The sequence below is a fragment of the Phyllostomus hastatus genome, unplaced genomic scaffold (assembly GCF_019186645.2).
Source record: "Phyllostomus hastatus isolate PE091 unplaced genomic scaffold, TTU_PhHast_1.1 phas_contig_210, whole genome shotgun sequence".
Taxonomy (NCBI): domain Eukaryota; kingdom Metazoa; phylum Chordata; class Mammalia; order Chiroptera; family Phyllostomidae; genus Phyllostomus; species Phyllostomus hastatus.
In genome coordinates, this window is record NW_025333737.1 from 16787492 (window position 1) to 16809690 (window position 22199).

The following is a 22199-nucleotide window of genomic DNA, read 5'->3' on the forward strand; positions in this document are numbered from 1 at the left end:
GTGGTACCCACCAACATCCAGGACATCATACTAGGGGTCACTCAGCTAGTTTCCAGGTTTCTTTCAGGGGTAATTGTTCAATATGCAGCAGTGGATTCCGTTTGTTCCTGGGAAGAAGTGAGTTCTTAATCCTCCTATGCCATCATCTTGATTCAGAGCTCTGTAATATCTCTTTAAAACTTCTAAATCTCCCAGTTACTTTTCAGAATAAAATCCCTTTGCCTTGCTTTTTGGAAATGTGTTTATGTGATGTATACTACTTACACTATTATAGAATTGGCTCTACTTTTTAATTTATTTAAATTCCAGTGATTATCTCTGGTTTAATAATATAAAAGCCACAAATTGGATATTAAAACATTTCTTTTGCCCTGGCTGGTGTGGCTCAACAGATTGAGTATCAGCCTGCAAACCCAAAGGTCACCAGTTTGATTCCCAGTCAGGCACATGTCTGGGTTGCAGGCCAGGTGCCCAGGTGGGGGTGTGCACGAGGCAGTTGATTAGTGTTTCTCTCCCTCTCTCCCTCCCTTCCCCTCTCTCTAAAAATAATACATAAAATAGTTTTTAAAGAAAGTGATATTATTTAAAAAACCCACACATTTCATTTCCAAAGTTGCACAACCCTGTCCTGATTACTACATTCTGGTAAATGTTTGTGCATTTTGTAATCCAGCATCCTATTGGTAGTAAATTTTAAAATTTTAACAAGCACTTTTATCTTATCAAGTTAATGTCCCTACTTTTTCTTGTTATTATCCTAGAGCTTATTTCCTAATGATCATCTCATCAGTGTGTTTGATTCCATTATAATTCAAAAACAGAATTGGTGTTCGTGGCTCTTTTGAAAACATGCTTAATTTAAAGGAGAGCATTCAAATATACAAGATTAAAACAGCAGTTAAGTAAATGATATCGTTGAGGAAGTCAACAGTAAAAGTATTTTGTTCACTTTGAATCGAATGAATTAATGTTCTCTGTTTTTAAAAAGATTTTATTTAATTATTTTTAGACAGAGGGGAAGGGTAGGAGGAAGAGATGGAAGGAAATTCAATGTGTGGGTTGCCTCTCATGCACCACCTCCTGGGGACCTGGCCTGCAACCCAGGCATGTGCCCTAGACTGGGAATTGAACCAGCGACCCTTTGGTTCACAGGCTGACAGTCCACTGAGCCACACCAGCCAAGACTATATTTTTTATATGAAAATAACTCATCAACAGTGCTGATAATGGGTAGAAAATTGTAATTAAGACATATTTTAGTCTAAGATGAGAAATATTTAAAGTTTATGAGTTATGTTTCGTTGCACTTTCCGTGAAGATGAGAAGCAATTGTACCCTGTAATTGTGTTATTTACTGTGTGGAATATGATTTCATCATCAAAAATCACTACATGGTTATTGGGATCTTAATAACAAGTTAATATTTCAGAGTGATTGTTCACAATGCTAAAACAGCTTATTACATTAAGTCATTCTTACTATTTACCTCCATTTCTGGTTAATAGAGTTTTACTTGCTTGATGTAACATAATTGACTAGGACACACTAACAAATTATTTTAGATGGTAGAAAACTTCACAAATATAATATATTTTAACATAAATTTCCCTTTACACAAGGAATTATTGTTGCAACAGTTGCTCTGTGGTTTTTAATATTGGTTGTGAAGTAACTCTTAATACCAACCCCAAGAAGAGCACTTCAGCAGTTTTCACATATAATGGGTTAAGAAGACAGAAAATTTATGCAATTGCTGAGCAGTTACCACTACATTGATAGTAATGGGTCAACTCCAGCTAACATGAGCTAGTAACCAACAACATATTTATCTCCAGTGACATTGCATTCATTTAACATGGACAGGGATTTTCTGTCACCCTTAAAGAGATCTTGAAATTTCATGTGGTCACTTAGGAAAATGAAACAGATTACTGTGGCCATTTGAAGATAAATGTTATTTCATATATTTAGCTCCAAGTCGACATCTTTAGATTCAAAGATTGTTATTTTACAAGCCAATTATAATTAGCAATACAGTTTCTCTTCTCCTTTAATCATAACATATAGTATTTCTTAGGAAAAAGAAATGCAAAGCAAAAATAGTATAGAATATTCATACTTAAAGGCTTTGTGTGGTTTATTACTATTATTATTATTATTATTATTGTTATTACTATTCCTTGAAATCTCAGTGATAAGGATATCACTTAGGTTTTCTTCATCTGCCTTCTTGTAGTCATTGGGAAATATGCCTGTGTCTCTCATTCTTAGTTTCAGAAACATGATTGGTTATACACATGATCACTATTAGTGGAAGCAAGAAAGATCATTTTATTTACTTGTATTTTTATTTATTTTTAAAAAGTGGAAAGTGGTATGTGATAACTAATTATAAATGCATGCTATTTATTTAGGTAGAGCTGGAGAATGAAACTTTCAGGCATTTAAATTGTGAAATAGGTAAATGTTGTGAAATGTGAATCCAGAGAAATGAAACTATTAAAAGGAATTTGGTTTTAGTTGCACAGATTTTTTTTTTAAATGAAGAGTAACGACTGAGGAAGTAATCAGATTCAACTTACTACTTTGTTCCCACAAATACACCAAAACATTTAAAATGAAATACTATTTTTCTTTTATATTTTATTTGAATATTGAGTACCTAACATACTAATTTGTTAAACTTTCTCTTTAAAATATTGTTGTTTATTATTGGTGCATACTTTTTCTTGGCTTATTTATTTTATTTGATGGCCTAAAAAGAACAGCAAACTTTGTTTGAAATGGTTTTTTAAACTTTACTAAAATAGGAGTTTTTGCTGATTTTAGGGGTGTATGTGTGTGCTTATTTGGATTTATTGTCAAATAGTATACCCATAGGACAGTTCTCTCTATTTCAGAGCAGGTGGAAATATAAATATTTAAATGCCCAGAATGCTACTTTAAAATCAACATAAGAAAGAGCTGTCAAATTATTCAAATAATGAAAAAGTACCATCTTGTTTACAGTTTTAAAACTACAGAGCAACAAGCACAGAAAGTACCACTACATGAAAAATATTTTACACAATAAAAGAAGAATGTTTCAATAAAATTGTATTAATAAAGATTCTTTATTGAAAGCTTTATTAAAAGCTGCTTTATTAAAAGCTTTATTAAAGCTTCTAAAGCCATATCAGTAAGTTTTGACTAGATGACTTTAAAGTGAAATAAGTTTAAAATAAAGACAGAATATGATTGTGTGTATGAAATCTAAACATGAGTTCTTTTACTATGGCAAATTATTTTAGATTTGGTGTAATACAAACATAGTGATTCCTTGAGTTTAATTACACTGACAAGGAAAAAACATCAAGAAATTACTCCCTTGAGCTGCATATTCTGCTACTTTTGGTGTCTTGTAATGAAACAATTGTACAAACTTTATATTAGTTTAATTTAAACAAATGTTCATGGGTGGTTGAATGTATAAATGTAGTTTCAATTCTAAGAATATTGTGAAAGACCTGGAAAATGAATTACAGGAACCGAAAGTAGCATGGTCACTGTGTGCGTGCGTGTTAAACACATAATAAGATTTATGAAATCCATTTTCAGTACATTACTTTCAGACTTCTTAAAAAGTAAAAACTCCCCATTAAAAGGCACTTAACTTGTTTTCCTTATAATATATGCCAGCTAAAACATAATTTAAAAAGTAAGGTTAAGAAAGGTTTCTTACTTTACTTATTTGGATAGAGTAATGCTTTTCCCTCAAATACAAATTCTTGAAGACCGGTTAAGAATAATTAACGATGGGCACCCAGGCATCTGAAAGAACAAGGAGTCTATTTTCCTTTGTTCTTGTCTGATTTCTGTTGAGTAAAGAGATTCTGCCCCAAAGGGATAAAATGTCTCCTTACTTTCAGGGTGTTTTTAAAAACACGATTCCTTGACCTTTTATAGGTTTAAAAACATTTTTATTATTTTGAATATTAGGTGACCTGCATAATGTTTAATTTAAATTTTTTGTATAAACCCATTGGTATAATTATACCTATTTTCCAATTTAAGTTTGTATATATGTCTATCTCTAGTAGAAAAATACCATCAGTTTAAAATGATGTCACTAACATAGTCACCTGGTTTAAATAAATGTAAGATTCTAAAGCCTTGAAATGAAATTAAGATAAAGAGGAACAGAATACCTATAATATTGTATGTCAACTGTAGTTGAAATATTAAAAAAAAACCCAGAACACCAAACATTCTAAATACTGTTGATTTTGTTTATACTACTTTCTGTAACAATCTAATTTTCTATAATTTTATATATTGAGGAGTACATAAATCCTGTGATAGAAAAATGCTTCCACATATGTCTGACTTGGAAAATACATTTATAAAAAGAATGTTGTCTTTAAAATAAAATTTGTGTAGCTTTTTTCTTATTTTTAATTTTTTTAGAAGTTGAGTGCTGTGTTATTTCTTATTAGAGTGGATTTGCTCTGAAGATATTAAGAGGGCATTTTTTGAGGGTGGGAGGTGGGGAAGGGTGAGGCAGGGGAGTAGTGGACACAACTGTACTTGAACAACAATTTTTTTAAAAAGAAGACATTTTCCTGAATTTATATCTTTAACTGTTAGGCTATATTAATAAAAATTTTAAAACTGGTTCATAATCTAAATATATTGTTTAACATTTTAAAATCTCAGAACATCTTTTCATTATGGCTCATCAGTTTTTATTTAGTGCTTCAAATAAATTACAAATTTAGTAATTTGGATTGTGTAAATTATTCAAAATAAATAGGAGTGTAATTTGTTTTTATGTTACTTTGGAAAACTGAATTTTATTGTATGTTCTTAAACAGTTTTTAAATCAATAAAATCACCCTTATTTCACCCTTAATGCATAGTTGTTAACTTAAGGGGAAACATTAAATCATCAGCTAGAAATATGGATGAAATGGAAAGTGGCCTGTACTGCAGTAGTTTAGCTGTTCAACGATATTAAACCTGATACAAGGACTTACTGAAAAAATAAGGCTAATTCCCAAAAGAAAAATTCTCTCTTTGGAAATAAATTGTAAAACTACAAAATTACATTGTAGAATTTAGTTAATAATTCACTTTGAGAGCCTATATACTTAAACTTCAAAGTGTTTGCATTGACTATTAATATCTTTTAAAATATATTTTAAAAACCTTATTGGTTTAATTCCTTTGACTTTTTCACCACCCTCAACAAGTAGGTAGGAGGAAGGTATTATTATTTTTAATACTTGTAATGTTGTGGTAACTTGTAGGGTTATTCCATCTATTATTTGTTAAAGGTTTTGTTTGTTTTAAGTAGGAATACACAACTTCCATTGTGGCTTAGAGAAGTGCTTTAAATCCTGTTCTTATTCTATGAAGGAACCTTCTCTTTTTTTTTTCTTTTTCTTTTTTTTTTTTTTTTAATATCCTGACCTTTCTATAGGATTGTTGGCTGTTAGAGTACTGAACTAAAGAGAGAGAAAGAGATTCTATGATGTGAACACTTTTTTTTTTTTAAGATTTTATTTATTTATTTTTAGAGAGGGAAGGGAGGGAGCTAGAAAGAGAGAGAAATATCAATGCGGTTGCTGGGGGTCATGGCCTGCAACCCAGGCATGTGCCCTGACTGGGAATCGAACCTGCGACACTTTGGATCGCAGCCTGCGCTCAATCCACTGAGCTACGCCAGCCAGGGCGTGAACACTTTTTAAAAAGATATTTACACAGTAGCTAGTATTTTTCATTTTGATTGAAGTATATGCCATTTCAAAATAAAAGAATTGTCAAATTTCAGATTGGTACTTTTAAGAAAAATAGATACATATATATATAATTGTAGCATTGACATGCTGAAAGAGGAGAATTGTGGAAATAAGCTAGCCAGCCAAATGCATGTTTCAGCATCAGAAGTGACAACAGGGAAATAAAAAGAGGACTGATTTCAGACTCTGAAGAATCTGCTCTATCTATACCCTAGCATTATTTAAAGTCTTAAGTAAAATATTTATGAAAACACTTTATATAAACTAGCACAAGCTGTGCAAATATAAGATGTTATTTTGCTTTTGAGTATAATGAATGCTTAGCTATTACCACATAAATGTTTTTTCAGTCTTCTGACTAGTGATCAGCACAGGTGTCTTCCTCGGCCGTCTTGAAAAATCCTGTGATTGTTTACCCTGGTATTAATCAGGGAATGAGTCTGGCAAGTTGTAGAAGGGAAGATGTGGTAGGCCAGTATTTCCAAAAGAATGAGTTGGTTTGTGGTTAGCTTATAGCATTTTGTTCATCCCTAGATAATCCAGAGGGGATCCTAAAAAATCAAGGACCCTAGCAGCGTCTGGGCTTATTCTTGAAATCTGGTACAAGTTTATCATTAAGAATATAATTAATGTTCTGTCAGAGATTTTATTTGCATGTTTTCCAGGCCAACCCATAATTTTTAAAAATAATTCATCTTACTTGTTAAATGAATCAATGCTTTTAGATTGTGAGACATTTAATATTATAAACTCTATAAACAGTCATCTTTCCTTCTTTCTTATACTTTTCATTAATGTTTTGATATCCTTCTTTTATATAGGACTTTGCCTCCCGGGCTAAGCTGGCAGTTCAGAACCTAGTACAGAAGGTTGGATTTTTTGGAATTTTGGCCTGTGCTTCAGTAAGTAAATTGTATTAAAAGTGAGAAATTCCAATAAATGGTAGATTTATATTTTGATCTAATTTTAGTTTTTAAAGGTACATGCCTGAATGAACAACAATGCTATCAATTTTAATGGATATGTAATTTTATTATTCATTCATCTTACTCATCAAATGAGTGTTTTCTGTTGGACAAGTTCATATTTCATTTGTTAAACTTTTAAGTATTTCATCATGCCATGATGACTTGAGTCTTAAATGGCTTGATTCAATAAGAACAAAAGAGAAAAAATCCATCCTTCCCATGAAGAATTTATAATGAAGTGCATTTAATCAAATAACAATGACTTCATTCTTTCCAGAGTTATAGATAAGTAGTCGTCTTCTTCCAAAGTTTCAAGCATTAGTTACAAAGAAGAATTTGTATAAAACCTATCTTAAGTGACATGAACACCTAGTTAGATAATTGGAACATCAGTGGCAAAGTGAAGGGCATCTTGCAGGCGTGTCAAACTCATTTTCACTGGGGGCCACATCAGCCTCGTGGTTGCCTTCAAAGGGCTGAATGTAATTTTAGGACTGTGTAAATGTAACTATTCCTTAACTAGGGACAAGAAGCTCAGCACTGCCTCTGGGGAGAAATGAGGTGCTGGGCCGGATAAAACAAGGTGGAGGGCTGAATTCGCTCCACGGGCCTTGTGTTCACCACCTGTGGGTTAGAGCGAACTAAGAAGCCTGTATGTCAAAAACTTAATGTTTTCACTCTAGTGTACACGTGAAGCTAATACAAAATAAAAATGAATATAAACTGTAGTTGAAAAAAATTTTTAGTTAATGTCTCAAATTGCAGATGTGTGAAATTGATATTCTTTGATGAGTTAGTGTTTATCCTGGTCATTTTCTAATATAATGGAAACAATTACATTTGAAATGGAGCATTTTGATCGAAGTTTTCTTTGGTTGCCTGTACACAATTGTGGGTAGTTCACTGGTGGATTTGGCCAGAATAACTAGGTGTACCTAGTTCATATGACAAAAGCTGCCATTATAAGTAAAATTCACAAAATTCTTTTCTACTAACACAGCTATTTTCTCCATTACATACTAGAACATTAATACATCTTTGAATACCCCCTTCCCACCCTTTAGCAAAAAGCAAATGGCCAAAAAGGAGATCATTGGGTGCCAAAACTTCTTACCTGATATCAGCATCCTAGAAATATTCTAAAATATACATGTGCCTTTATCACAATGTTGATCTTAACTATTCGAGCAGTTACAGGCATGTTGTAGTGTGCTGCAGTGGAAAGAATTGGCTTTGGAGTCAGGCTTAGGTTCTTAAGCCAGTGTTGACTCGAACAAGCTATGTCACCTCAGTCCGCTTACTTTGAGCAGGTTTTTAATTTTCAAAATGGAGCGATAAGACGTGCATTACCAAGGCCTGTGTGAAGATTAAGATTATATGTGTGGGTCCTTTTGTAGTTCATAAGCATGATGATTGGGTGTTCACACTCTTGTGTGAGGTGGAGCCTGATAAAAATTGTAATTTGCAGAGTTGTAAGACAGTTGTAAGGCTGGAAAATGATGCTGTTATTACCTGGTTGTAAGACAGATGAAATTTTATAAAGCCTTTGAATTTAGATGGGAAAAAAAACTGAGTTGTTGAATCCAAGTGTTACTAATAGAAGAATACTTGAGTTCTACTTTAGTATGGCCGTTTTTAAAAAGGTCTATGTGACAAATAATTTTTAAATAACTAGGCTTTTCTTTGAAAGTTCCAAAATGAAATTATATAAATTAATTGACTGATAAATGGCTTGGTCAAACAGCCACAAGGACAGAGTACTTCGATGGGGGAAATGGATGAAGCACTCAAAAACAGTTTGTGGTTTCTTTGCATTTTTATATGACATTGTCTTTGAGCAGTTTTGAAATATGGAAATGTTTGGAAAAGGTATTTGTTGTGAATCACTCTTTGTCTGGGACTAAATATTCAAAACATCTGAATCAGTTCTCTTGTATTTCCACACTTTATTTTCCTTCTAAAATGTATCATACAGCCCCACAGCCTTGGGCTCTCATAAAATAAAATACAAATACTGAATTATTTTTTATGTTGAAAAGTGAAAACATACCCACCCATAAATGTATTTATGAATTTATAAGAATGTTTGATCTATATAGATAATATTCTATTTCAGGCTAAAGATTTTCAAACCCTAATAACTTCTGAAATAATTTTAAGACTTTTTCTCATTTATACCTCACCTTAGAAAATAGCTACCAAACCTTGATTGGTGTAGCTCAGTGGATTGAGCGTGGGCTATGAACCAAAGGGTTCATAGTTCAATTCCCAGTCAAGGCACATGCCTGGGTTGTGGGCCAGGTTCTCAATATGGGGCATGTGAGAGGCAACCACATGTTGATATTTCTCTCCCTTTCTCCTTCTCTTCTCCTCTCTCTAAAAATGAATAAATAAAATCTTTAAAAAAAGAAAATAGCTACCAAATAGCCAAGTGTCCACTGAATAGTATTACATTCCTTGGATCCATTAGCTTTATCCAATTCTAATGTGAATTGGATAGAAAAAATATATTGTGTTGCATTAGCCATAAGTAATGCAAGCAAAAGGACAGTTGGTTTGCTTTGAGTAGATTGAACAACAGCCTGAGATGAATATGAGACCAAATTTGTAGACACATAAGAATACTTGTCTAAACTTCTGAACAGCCTAGTATGATCAAGGAACCATACCTCTCTTTGTAGTTTGAGTAAGAATTTACTTACAGGGTGTAAAATTAAACTGTTCTTTGGATTATATGTGGAAGTTCCATTATTTATTTATTTTTGCAGATTCCAAATCCTCTATTTGACCTGGCTGGAATAACATGTGGACACTTTCTTGTACCTTTTTGGACTTTCTTTGGTGCAACCTTGATTGGAAAAGCAATAATTAAAATGCATATTCAGGTAAGTAAATTGTCTTATCTCCTGCATAATGATAATGATCCATTAAAAGGCACTGAAATATGTTTCCCTTGCCCATTGCAAGCTGAATTGTTAAAATTTCGGTTCTGCCTCTTTTGGTTGGTAGCTTGCCTAGGTTTTTAACCATGTCATTTAGAAGTTAGTGGGTTTTTGGCAGGTTTTCCCTGTCCCTATTGGAAAATTGTGTTCCCTTAGAAAATTGTGCTCCCTTATTATTTTTGTCCTTGTTTCCTTTCCTTCTTTTCTACCTTCATTCTTTGTCTCTTTCTTTCTTTATTTCACTTTTTGCCTTATAAAACTCTTCATCCAGGACTTTCACCAAACATACATTATTTTCACATATGTAGTCCCAAAAAATGCACCTTTACTGACCATGAGCTGAGAGAATATTGCCTTTCACTATTTCAGCTTTTCTTTCACACACTGAGTATAGAGCACTTCCTCTCAAGATACCAGTGTCCTTTACAGAAAACCAGACAGATGCTAGTGTAGGAGAGAATGGGGAAGAAAGGGGTCTCTGAAGAGGCAAAAAGTTGTGGGTTGTGGTTAGAGAAGTGAAAATATGCTAGTCTTCAAAGCCATTTTTAACAAAAATCTTTGATATATACTATATGACTAAAGGAAAGAAAAGAGACTAAAAAAAAAAAACTTAAATGAGGGGAAATGGATATGTGCTTCTAGGACTATGATATGAATTATCTCCTTCTAAGGGCACATGTCACCAGAATAAAATAAAATTAACCTGGAAAGAATTTCTTAATCAATGAGGTTTGCAGCAAAGAAGCATTCACCAAAGGAAAGGCAAGAACAGTGAGTAATGTCTATGCCCTGGTATGGTCCCTTAATAACTAAAAACAGGCCTAACTCCCAGATTTCTTCTTAACATTTTTCTGCCTCTGGTTCTTAGAAGAGAAGAATGAAACAAAATTTTCAGCTGCTTCTATCTGCCCAGTTTCTAACACTAGCCTATGATGTGTGAGATGAGTTTATTGAACGTGTCCTACACTCTCCTTCATGACAATCACTCAGCATTTCAGGGATATGCTTTTCCTCCTTCAAGGAATATATTTTTCTCCCACTAAGTATATTTTGCAATGAGCATGAGTTATTTAATATTGGAATGCTAGTTTCTTTGGTAAATATTTAAATACCATATCAGGATTTTTCAAATAATAAAATATTGTGGTGAGTAATATATCATTTTACAATGTATCTGAAGGTAATATTCTCTGTAATCTTTTTAGTTCTTGCTGGAGAAAGAAAGAAGCTATCATTTAGCTTTTGGGAGGTCTTTGAAAGTAACAACAGATTTCTTTAATTCCCTTTATAACAGCAACTTCTGTCGGAATCCAGAAACTTATGCATCCTGCTGTAGGTAGTACTCTTCGATAAATTATAGCAAAATTTATTATGCCAAAAGTACCCTAGTGATAGAGTATGCAACTTAACAAACCTTTCATTGCAGAATAATGAACAATAGTATATTTTTTCGCTGACGGTGTGGCTCAGTGAATTGAGCACTGGCCTGCGAACCAAAGGGTCACCGGATTGATTCCCAGTCAGGGCACATGCCAGGGTTGTGGGCCAGGTCCCCGCTAGTAGGGGTGGTGTGAGAGACAACCACACATTGATGTTTCTCTCCTTTTCTTTCTCCCTCCTTTCCCCTCTCTCTAAAAATAAATAAAAATATTTTAAGAAATAGTATATTTTTTAAATATTCTCAGGTTTTTTAGAGTTGCAATAATGCTTTTTTATATATGTGTAGTACTTCACACTTTAAAGCACCTAATGTTATGTCATCTGATTTCATTGTAATCCTGGGATAGAGAAAGTATTACTCCCATTTTGCAAATATTAAACCTCCAGAGGTTAATAAGTAATAGGTACTTAAGTGTGAGTAGCAACTGGAATTTGAACCCTAGTCTTTTGGCCTCAAGTTCAGTGTTTTTTCCAGTGTTTTGAATTGTCTTCTTAATTATACATTATTTATATGGTTAAGAAAACTGGATTATTTGATGCCTGCTATTTATCAGGGCCTGTGCCAGGCAGTTGGCATTGGTTTTCTCAGATCAGTCCTATGAAGTGGTTATTTTCCCTATTTCACAGATGAGGGAACTGAGTTGTTAGAAAAGATAAAATATGTGCCTAAGGCCCAGGATTCAAACTTAAACTTTAAAGCTCATTCCCTGTTCCTATGTAGAAGAAAAAAAAAACAGTTAAAATCCATCTATGTTTCTGAAAGGGAAGAATCTGAGTTCCTTCACTAGACTGAGAACGTGGGATATGTTTGCTCTCTTTGTTCCGTTGTATCAGAGAGACGTGCTTTCTCAAGGCATGTCACTTGATGTACATCCAGCTGGAGCTCAGGGCTACAAACATTTCTCATTCCTTGGGTAAGCAGTATTAGTGAGTAATATAAACATTGTAACTGTTTCTGAAAACAAAGGAGACACCACACACAGATTTTTCTGTAATCTAAGAGTAAACCTGTCTCTTCTGGTTCTCTTTTTATTCCTCACCTTACACTGGACAATTTTCCTGGATAAATATTGTTATTTTTGTTTTTATTTTTATATTTTGTTATTTGTTAAACCTCCCATAAAAATGTCAGATCAGCCCACCTAATAATGTTAAATCAGGATTTCCCCTCCCACAAGATGAAGTCCTCTGCCTGTAGAAGGACACTTAGAAACGATGATGAAGAAGGTGAGAAGTCAGTGTGCTTATGGGTAGTACTTCATGTGCCATACAATTACTTATCATGTGTATTTGTTTATTGCCTCTCTCCCTTCCCACCCACCACCAGACACACATATACAGGAATATAAACTCCATGAGGACAGAGACTCTTGTTGTCTCTTGACTCACTGAATTATTCTACTGCCTAGTAGGCACTCCGTGAACATTTAATAAATGAATCTGTCTGCGAATCTTCTTACCATTGAAGGACACTCTTTTACAGATAGGTCCTTTGTTCACACTGCCCCCATTAGTTCCCTACACCCATATCTTTTTCTCTTCCTGCTCTCGCCTTCCCCACTTTTCCTCTTTGCACACGGCGAAGTGGGCTGGTCCATAGTCTCTGCCTTTTTCTTGGTAGAATCCCCACTCAGACCTCTTGAATTTGTCCCAGAGGCTGCTTTCACTATCCTTGTTTTGAATTCTTTTTTCTTCTTGTTTTTCTAACTGGTTGTTTTTTACTTCCTTATGTTCCAAGTCACTGATTTGATTCTCGACTTCATTCACTTTACTATAGTGTCTCTGTAAATTGTTCCTTATTTCAATTAGTGTGTGCTTCGTTTCTGACTGGGTCTTTTTTTGTTTGTTTGCTTGTTTGTTTGTTTTAAGTATTTTAATGTGCTTTTCCTTAAAAATTTTAGAGAGAGGAAAAGGGAGAAAGAGAGGGAGAGAAACATCAGTGTGTGGTTGTCTCTCGTGCATCCCCCAGTGGGGACCTGGCCTGCAACCCAGGCATGTGTCCTGACTGGGAATTGAACCTGTGACCCTTTGGTTTGTAGGCCTGTATGCAGTCCACTGAACCACACCAGCCATGGCTGACTGGGTCTTTTTTATTTTGTGGAAGTCCTCACTAAGTTCCTTGAGCATCTTTTGTAACCAGTATTTTGAACTCTCCCTCTGATATCAATTTTCTCCATTTGGTTTAGTTCTTTTTCTGGAGTTTTGATCTGTTCTTTCATTTGGGCCATGTTTCCTTGTCTTCTCATTTGGGCAGCTTCCCTGTGTTTGTCTCTATGTATTAGGTAGAGCTTCTATGACTCCCTGTCTTGGTAGCGTGGCCTGATGTAGTAGATATCCTGTAAGGTTCAGTGGCACATCGTCCGCTATCACCTAAGCTGGGTACTCGAGGTGTGCCCTTCATGTGGCTGAGTACACCGTCCTCTTATAGTTGGGCCTTGATTGCTGTTGGCAGATCAATGGGAGGGACTTACCCAGGCCTGTCAGCTGTGGACTGGCTGTGCCACTGACCACAAACTTTCACCCTCCATGGAGGATCCTCTGTGCAGGGACAGGGTGGTGGTGCTCCAACATGGTCTGTAGCTGTCCGCTGGGTGCACTGGCCCTGGGGTTTCCTGGGTGGTACAGGCCAAGTTCATCATCCTCCCCTCCCATCCCCGTGTTTTGCCCAGGGCCACCCTGCCTGAGCTATAAAGCAATGTGCATATGGCTGCTACTTGTGCTGGGCTTGGAGATTCCCAGATGAAGCCAAGCTGTGGACCTAGGCTGGCTGCTGCTAGTGCCAGGCCTGGGGCCCCTTGGCAAGAGGTACAGGGGCCGGGAGCTCACTGAAGCGAGCTGTTGCTTGTTTGAGAGGATTTAGGAAGTTGTGAAGCATGAACCAAGACCACCCATTCAAATGGAAAAGTCACCGTTAATGGTTTGGGTGGGCAGGTAAGTTGAATGGGACAGAGCCTCAGGGGATCTCCAGGGCTGGGCAAACAGTATTAGCCAGGTTGACAGAGTCTCAGATATGGCACCAGCTTGCCAGCTCTATGGCTGTGTGCAGGGAGGGTTCAGAAAAGCCTGCTTTTCTGTCTGGGAGAAGGCTGCGTCCTCCAGCTCTTGCCCTGGTGCCAGACATTTCAAGGCGTGATTCTGAGTAAGTCTGTATGTTGGTTCTTGAAGAGGAACTGCTTGGGACTCCAAGTTTTTTTTACCCACTCAATACGTGCTGGTTTTTGCAGCCAGAAGTCATGGGGACTTACCTTCCTGGCACTGAAACCCTGGTCGGGGGGGTGGGGGGGCGGGGGGGGCTGGTATAGGGCTGGGACTTCTCCCAAGATAGCCCTCCCAAATTTTCATCCAGCACATGTGGGCGAGGGACCAGCCCGTTCCACATCTCTGCCCTTCCTACCAGTCTAGATGGATGTAGTTTCCTTAATTCTGTAGTTTTCTGACTTCCCTTCAACTTGATTTCTGATGGTTCTAAGTTATGGTTGCTCTAGTTTAGTTGTAATTTTGATGTGATTGTGCAAGGAGGCGAGCTGTGGTTACCTATGCCTTCATCTTTCGGTGACTTTAAAGTTAAACTTTAATATTACCTTCTTTAGTCTGATTAATTGTACTTATGTAACCTTTCCTTTCTCTTAACTTCTACATCACATTGCTTTCACCACTAATGGCATACACAGTTGTATATGTACACACACTCACACACACAGGACTTGCCATTTTTCTACTGTGTGTAGAAAAACTTGTAAATACCTTCAGGCCATTGAAGAAGTATTCTCATTTTTGTATTATCCCTGAAAACTCTTAATAATGCCTTTTATTATCCATAGTAAATACTTTTTGTAATATTTATCGAATTGAGTTGAGAATATTTATTAGCTATTGGCCCTTAAAGCATCTTGTGGGTAAGGCAAGGTAGCAACATCTTTAATTAATGAGCCTATCTCACTAACACCAAATTGAAAACGACTTAGGTCTGATGAAGATCCTCAGTATTCTGTTGATGCCTGTGTTTGTACCCTAACCCTGAACATCTAAGCTCATTCAGGATCTCAGAATGGAACGTTCATGGTACTTCTTCCTTCAACAAGAACTTCCCATTAAGGATGTACAGTCTTTTCAAGATGCTCTGGGTTAGGTTTAGCCTAGACTCCTGTCATCAGTCCGATCAGCTTTAATTTCAGTGGTGGGGGCTCTATGGGAATCCGTGACTTCAGCTGTGTTCACCATTCTGAGATACATGTGGAATGTCCACTCAGTCTTGGTTTCATGACTCATATTTTCCCGTCAGACTTGGTCATGTATCCTAATAAGACTAGAGCCGTGCTTAAGGAAAAACATTTTTAAAATACAAAGTAGGTAGCAAATCATGTTTCTTGTTATTTTATAAAGAATTTTTTTGAACTGCAGTTAGAGGCAGCATCTCACCTTTTTAGATTTATCAGAAGTGTGGATTTGTATTCTCTTTTTGATGAGAAATAGTTAATATTTCATTAATATTAAATAATTATTTTCCTATTAAAACTGGTGTTTTCTTTGCAGAAAATCTTTGTTATAATAACATTCAGCAAACACATAGTGGAACAGATGGTGGCTTTCATTGGGTGAGTAATTCTTTAAGGACTAATATTCATATCACTGTTTGGGTGGGAGGAAATGTATAAAGGACTTAATTGGGATAGAATCATGATAGCTCTTCGTTTCTTGAGGAAATATCTTTTGCCCTGTTATTAGTTAAATTGAAGAAGACTTTCTTGAACTGCAGCTGGAAAGGATGAAGCTGAGATTATCCTTGTTTCATTTTAAACCAGACATGTATCAAGCCATACAATTCTTGATTTATCAGAAACTTTGGAGTTTGAGACTATTGCTCCTCCAAAGAAATAAGAAATTCTGTTCATATAAAGATGTCTTGTAATGCTTTAGTGCTGTCTTGTAATGCTTCAGTACAGTGCTGTGTCTTTTAGCCAGATACACGGTTACATTTAACTACAAATCTGCATAAGATATTAACACTTCATTATATAAGACATGATAATATAATATTGCCAAAATATGTCAGTCACTAGAGAAAAATCAGGTCATTTCAAAAGGCTTCTATGCAAAGCTTTTATTTTTATGTGTCTAGAGGTAAGACCAGTTTTAACCTGTGTTTTCAATGATAATGTTACAAATTTGTGGAGTTGACTTTGATAAAACAATAAAAAAAGAAGGACTCATTTTGTTTGATCAAATTAACTTTCACCTGGAATGTGAATACTGTCAGATATTAAATGAAACTTTTAAACATATGAATCGTTACTCTGTTTACAGGAGAGAGGTTTTCTTTCATTTAATGATATTACTAACAGTGGTGGAAAAGTGTTACCTTGAGTGTCCTTTATGTAGTTTTAATATAAATTTATATATTAAAATCCATTTATGAAACAAAACATTTATGAAAATTTTTGCTATTTTAAAAAATTGCCACTAAGAGGTGAGTTCATGAGTATTTAATTATTCTTTAAACCATACATTATATAATATTTTCTCTTTTCTGCATATGTTTTGTAATAAAGTAATATTTAATATTTTCTATTTAGTTTTTAATGTAATAATTGAGGAAAAACACATTCTTGAGAATATACTCAGTGGAGCCAGTCATTGGTTTTATCACTTCCTAAACTTCTGATTATAAATGTGGGTTATAGCTTGTACATTAAAATTTAATTGCTCCAGTTTTTGTTGGTTGAATCCTTACAAATAAAATAGTAAGTAAACATATGTTGCATTTCAAAAGAAAGAAGGAATACTCTTGTTCTCCCTTAGTTTTAAATACAAAGGGGGCACTTCTTAGAGATTGCTGTCCCACTTGGAGAGAATTCTGAAGGGCATAACTGGTACCCGTCGCTCTCAACCCCATAAACCCACGGTGTAGGAGTGACTGCACTCAGCACCCTCCACCCTCCCTTCCTCCTTTTCCTGTATGGCACATTCATAGGAGGAGGTTTCTTGGCCATTTTTACATCCTCGCCGCCACCACCTTTTGTTTCCCCAGGTTGTGGAGTTTCTAAAAAGTTAGACTAGTTAGCCACCTGTGTCTTCCACCCACACTTAGTTTCATTCCCTTCCGATCTGTTCATCATACTGCAGTTAGTAACTCTTGAAAAATCTTACCCAGAACAAGTTGCCACCACTGTCCTCACCCCTCAGCTCCTCTTCTTGAAACCCTTTACTCTTTCCCCTTAATTCTTAAGTAATGCCAAAACTCCTTAACATGTCTAGAAAGCCTTGAGTGATCTAGCCCCCGTTGTTTTCTCTGCTAGAGTCTCCCACCACCGTCTTGACTTGTGTTTTTCCCTTTGCCTAGTTCAGGATTTCTCAGCCTTGGCACTATTAACATTTTAAGCCAGAGACTTTTTTGTTGTAGGGCCCTTTCCTGTGCATTTTAAGATAGGTAGTTGCGTCCTTATTCTTTACTCACTGGGTGCCAGTGGTATGTCCCTATTGGGACAATCAAAAATGTCCCCAGACATTGCCAAATGTCCCATGACAAGTATATCCCCACTAAAAACCCCTGGTCTAGCTAATGTCCTTTAGATTTCAGCTATTACACTCACAAAGCACCTTCTCTGACGAAGTCAAATACCTTCCTTCTTAGGGACCTCTGTTCACAGGATCATGTACTACATGTACTGACAGTTGTATTGTTACATTTATGTTTGAGAGCATATGACTATTGTCCTTCTACCACTAACCTATGAGCTTCCTAATGTCAGAGGCCATGCCTCTTTTTATTCACTTTTACATACACAGCAGTTGGCATCTCGATTGACACAAAGCAGGTGGTAGATAAATACCTGGTGAATAAAGGAACACATTGTGTCTAAATTTAAAGATACGGCCAATAAAAATTAGCAAATGATAGGTATAGCCCAGATTTTTCGGTTTCTCTGGCCTTTGGAGTTTCTAAGAAGTTATATTATCTATAGTAAATAGAAATGAAAGTGCTTTAAGCTTAAACCACCATTTTTAAAGTTAGAATTTCTTATGGTTTTCACAGTCAGAATTTCCTTCCCTTTACCATCTCCTCTAGCAAAACTCCAGTGATCCTTTCTTCTTAAAGATAATGCTACGAGTTATTCTAAGATACTCATGACCTTCTGAATTTTTATTTTTATTTAACTAGATGGGTGGTGTTGTATTTTAAAAATTGTTTTCAGCTTTGAGCAGTGGCAATATCGTAGCCAATGAGGTTTATCCGAGGCACGATTATTACTAATTGAAAAATTGTTTTCAGGAGGCAGATGTTGGCGTGCCCTGATACCTTCCACTTCCCCAGTACTGTCTACAGCAGGGGTGTCAAACTCATCTACACGGGGGGGCCACATCAGTCTTGCAGGTGTCTTCAAAGGGTCGAATGTAATTTTAGGACTGTGTAAATGTAACTACTCCTTAACTAGGGGCAAGGAGCTCTGCGTTGCCTCTAGGTAGAAACGAGGTGGAGGGCTGGATTCTGCCGGGGGCCTTGTGTTTGCCACCTGTGGTCTACAGGGATTACCTCATCAACTTCTTTTATAGACAGTATATTAAATAGAGTAACTAGTGTGTTCAAATGATAATAAATAAAGAGACTCACTAAACCTAAACTGATAATTAAGTTAAACACCAGAGAATTTTTATTAAACCTGAAGTTATTTTATATCACAATAAGTAGCTTAGCAGTTTATTTCAGAAAAGGGAAAGAGGATAGATTGATTCCCTAAACCCTTGTTGAGCTGAACTCAAAATGCTGCCTGTAGCTTGCCATAGAAGCATTCACCTTTGATTATTAGTTTTCCCTCTTTACACTGTTAAAACTCTAAATGGTAAATCACGTTATCAAATTAAACTAGTAAAGCTTGGAATACAGCCTGTTGAAGGATATTTAAAACTTTGTGCCTACAATTAAGGGACTGATGAATGGCCACGGCAGAGAGGAAAAATCAAAAGACTAGGGAAAAAGTCAGCAACAGTTCAAATTTAAAATAAAATTATGAGATGCTAAGGCGTGGGAGAATGAAAAGTGATTCTCAACAGTGAGGACAGCTGTAGATAGAAGATGAAGAGCACACGGGCTTTGAACAAAACAGACCCAGGTTTAAATATGAACTCCACCACAGTTGTTCCCTTTCGTGTTCACTGTTCTTTCAAACAACACGAATTGAGCAGCGTCTCCTTTTCCAGTTTTCCAGGCTTCCGATGCCCTTTCCAACTTCCAGTCAGAATGTGAACTCTCCTCTATTAAAATGTCATATAAGCCCTGGCTGGCGTAGGTCAGTGGATTGAGTGCAGACTGCGAACCAAAGTGTCGCAGGTTCAATTCCCAGTCAGGGCACATGCCTGGGTTGCAGGTCATGGCCCCCAGTAACCGCACATTGATGTTTCTCCCTCTCTCTCTCTCTGTCTCTCTCTCTCTCTCTCTCTCTCTTCCCTCTCTAAAAATGAATAAATAAAATCTTCAAAAAAATGTCATATAGTGTAATTGAACATATTTATATAAGTGATTTAACATTCCAAGGCATGCGGGTTTTTTAAATGCCTTTCTTCTCAAGTTTTATGTTACCTGTGTCCTCAAAGACTCATTTTCAAAAATTTCACTGACTGGACAGAACGTGAACTCCTAGGTGACTATTTTGTGTGTTCTCAGGGAGGATTGAGGGAAGGCCTACTTCTCCTTAAAGAAAGGACCCATTCCTGTGCCTTCTCTGATCCATAAAATGCCTTGAATCAGGACAGTTTTTCATTAAAGATGATATAAATAATTCTTGAGGATACTATTTTTTTAACATACTGAGCATTCTCTGTGTGCATATAAATAATGTTACTGTTCACTTTTCATTTCGGTCATGTATGATGGGTATTTATCCCCCTTTTATTGATTAAGAAATGGGCTGTGATTGGTCAAAAAAACTCATGATTTTTTAAAAGATTTTATTTATTTATTTTTAGAGGGGAAGGGAGGGAGAAAGAGAGAGAGAGAAACATCAATGTGTGGTTGCCTCTCACGTGGCCCCCACTGGGGACCTGGCCTGTAACCCAGGCATGTGTCCTGATTGGGAATTGAACCTGCAACTCTTTGGTTCGCAGCCCGCGTTCAATCCACTGAGCTAAGCCAGCTAGGGCTGATTTTTTTTATCTTAGTTTTTTTTTTTTCTTAATTCATAAAAGGGGGTTCATACTATATGTAATTTTTGGGGACTTTTCACTTATATTGCTTATGTTGTGTGTTGCTGAAAATTATTTATTTTGACTGCTGTATATTCTATTGGGTAATTATTCATCTACTCTCCCACTGATAGACATTTTGAATATGTTCTTTTTTTTTTTTTTTTGCTATTTTGAATAAATACAAGCATTTCTTAGTGTAAGATAGCTGAGCACACAGTAAGGAGCTGAAGGGTTTGATGAAAGGGACAACACAGAAGAGGGATAAGATAAATAACAGAGCGATGGGGCATAGAAGCAAGATAACCCTTAGTCTTATAAGTTACCTTAGTTTTGTCTAGTGCCAAAACTGAGCAAAATCCCACTACTGGTGGCCTGCCAGGCCAGGCTACCCCTCCCCGCGGGTGGCAGGCAAAGAGTTAGTGTTGACCAGTTACATCTGTAATGGTGAGGTTTAGTATTAGTTTATGCAGGTTTGAGTGCTGCTCTGATGACTGAAGGAAGTATCCTGTCCCCAATGGGCTGCTAGTCTTAATGTGACTACAGAGTGACCCCACTGAATATGACCTCTGGTAGTTTTAGTACAGTGTGTTTTTAGTACAATAGTCCTAAGGTCCCAGAGAGAATATAAGCCCTAACTTCAAAATTGACTGTAATTGTATTGTATTTTTAAAAAGAATTTACAGATTTTATTTATTTATTTTTAGAGAGAGGGGAAGGGAGGAAGAAAGGGAGAGAAACATCAATGTGTGATTGCCTCTTGTGCATGCCCTCCACTGGCGACCTGGCCTATAACCCAGGCATGTGCCCTGACTGGGAATCGAACCGGCAACCCCTTGGTCCACAGGATGGCACTCAAGCCACTGAGCCACACCAGACAGGGCAATCTGACTGTATTTGAGCCAAACTGACAGCATAGGCTGGGGAGCAACATCTCAGATGCTCTGGAGAATAACAGTTTTGCAGTTTCTTCTTTGCATTTGAAATTACAAATTTAACTGTAATTTTAAAAGTAAGTGATTCTCTTTGGAAATAGTAAGTAGTAGATTTACTTCTGAGAGAGTTCTGGACAGTAATCGCCAATGTCATTAGGTTCAGGGAAAGGGATCCCTATTACCTCTCTCTAAATCAAAGGGTTTGTTTGTGATAAATAGAAATCTGAACAGATGCAATGAATCAGATATCCTGAAAGAGGTTAGAATACAAATAATAGCCTTGAGAAAGAGCATTTTGGTTTATGGTATGTTTGTTAGGAGGACAGAAGGAAGGTTCTGAAAACAGATTAGGTGTGTAATGGAATTCTCACTCTTGAGTGTCCAAAGTTGAAATAAGTCAGGGGACAAGAACCATGGAGCTTTAGAGCTTCAAAGGCATTCTGTTTATTGCTGTCTTTTTTTATTATTATTTAAGATTTAAACTGATTTTTATTTAATCTTAGACTTTCTCCAATGAAAAAGACCTGGGCATGTTTCTTAAAGAGAACCACGTCTAGCTTTAAAGTCATGATATGTCCAGTATTTTCACCAAAGAAAGATGAGAGTTTCCAAAAAATAACATTAAGTGTATGACCCATAACAAACCATATGCAGAACATTGGCTCATTGTCAGGTTGCCAGGGTCTTATTAGAAGACAGAGTCTCCAGTTTTACCACACAAGAAAGTTTCCATAACTCAATCACTGAACTTGGGGGATGGGGCTGGCTAGAGCAGGGACTTTTTACCAGACACAGAATGTTCCACGCTCTTCTTTGCTGTCTCCTATTTCTGAGTTAACTTAATGTTTGACCTCAGAGTCAGACTTGCCTGTGGCAACAGAGATCATTTTAACCAGTGAGTAATTAATGTTTGAATCTTAATACTGCTTCTTGTTCATTATTCTGTAACAAGTGGTC

The 22199-nt window shown here is 36.2% G+C and overlaps 1 protein-coding gene and 2 pseudogenes across 1 annotated transcript in view; all 3 read left to right on the plus strand.

The window, feature by feature from the left end:
* VMP1 (vacuole membrane protein 1) overlaps positions 1 to 22199 on the plus strand; it is a 110196-nt gene that overhangs the window by 72568 nt on the left and 15429 nt on the right. The window contains exons 8-10 of the mRNA XM_045836529.1: positions 6602 to 6682; positions 9517 to 9633; positions 15664 to 15725. Of these exons, the coding sequence (XP_045692485.1) occupies positions 6602 to 6682; positions 9517 to 9633; positions 15664 to 15725 (260 nt within the window). The remainder of the gene's footprint in view (positions 1 to 6601; positions 6683 to 9516; positions 9634 to 15663; positions 15726 to 22199) is intronic.
* On the plus strand, positions 8134 to 8228 carry LOC123817807 (annotated as a pseudogene).
* LOC123817831 lies at positions 18322 to 18548 on the plus strand (annotated as a pseudogene).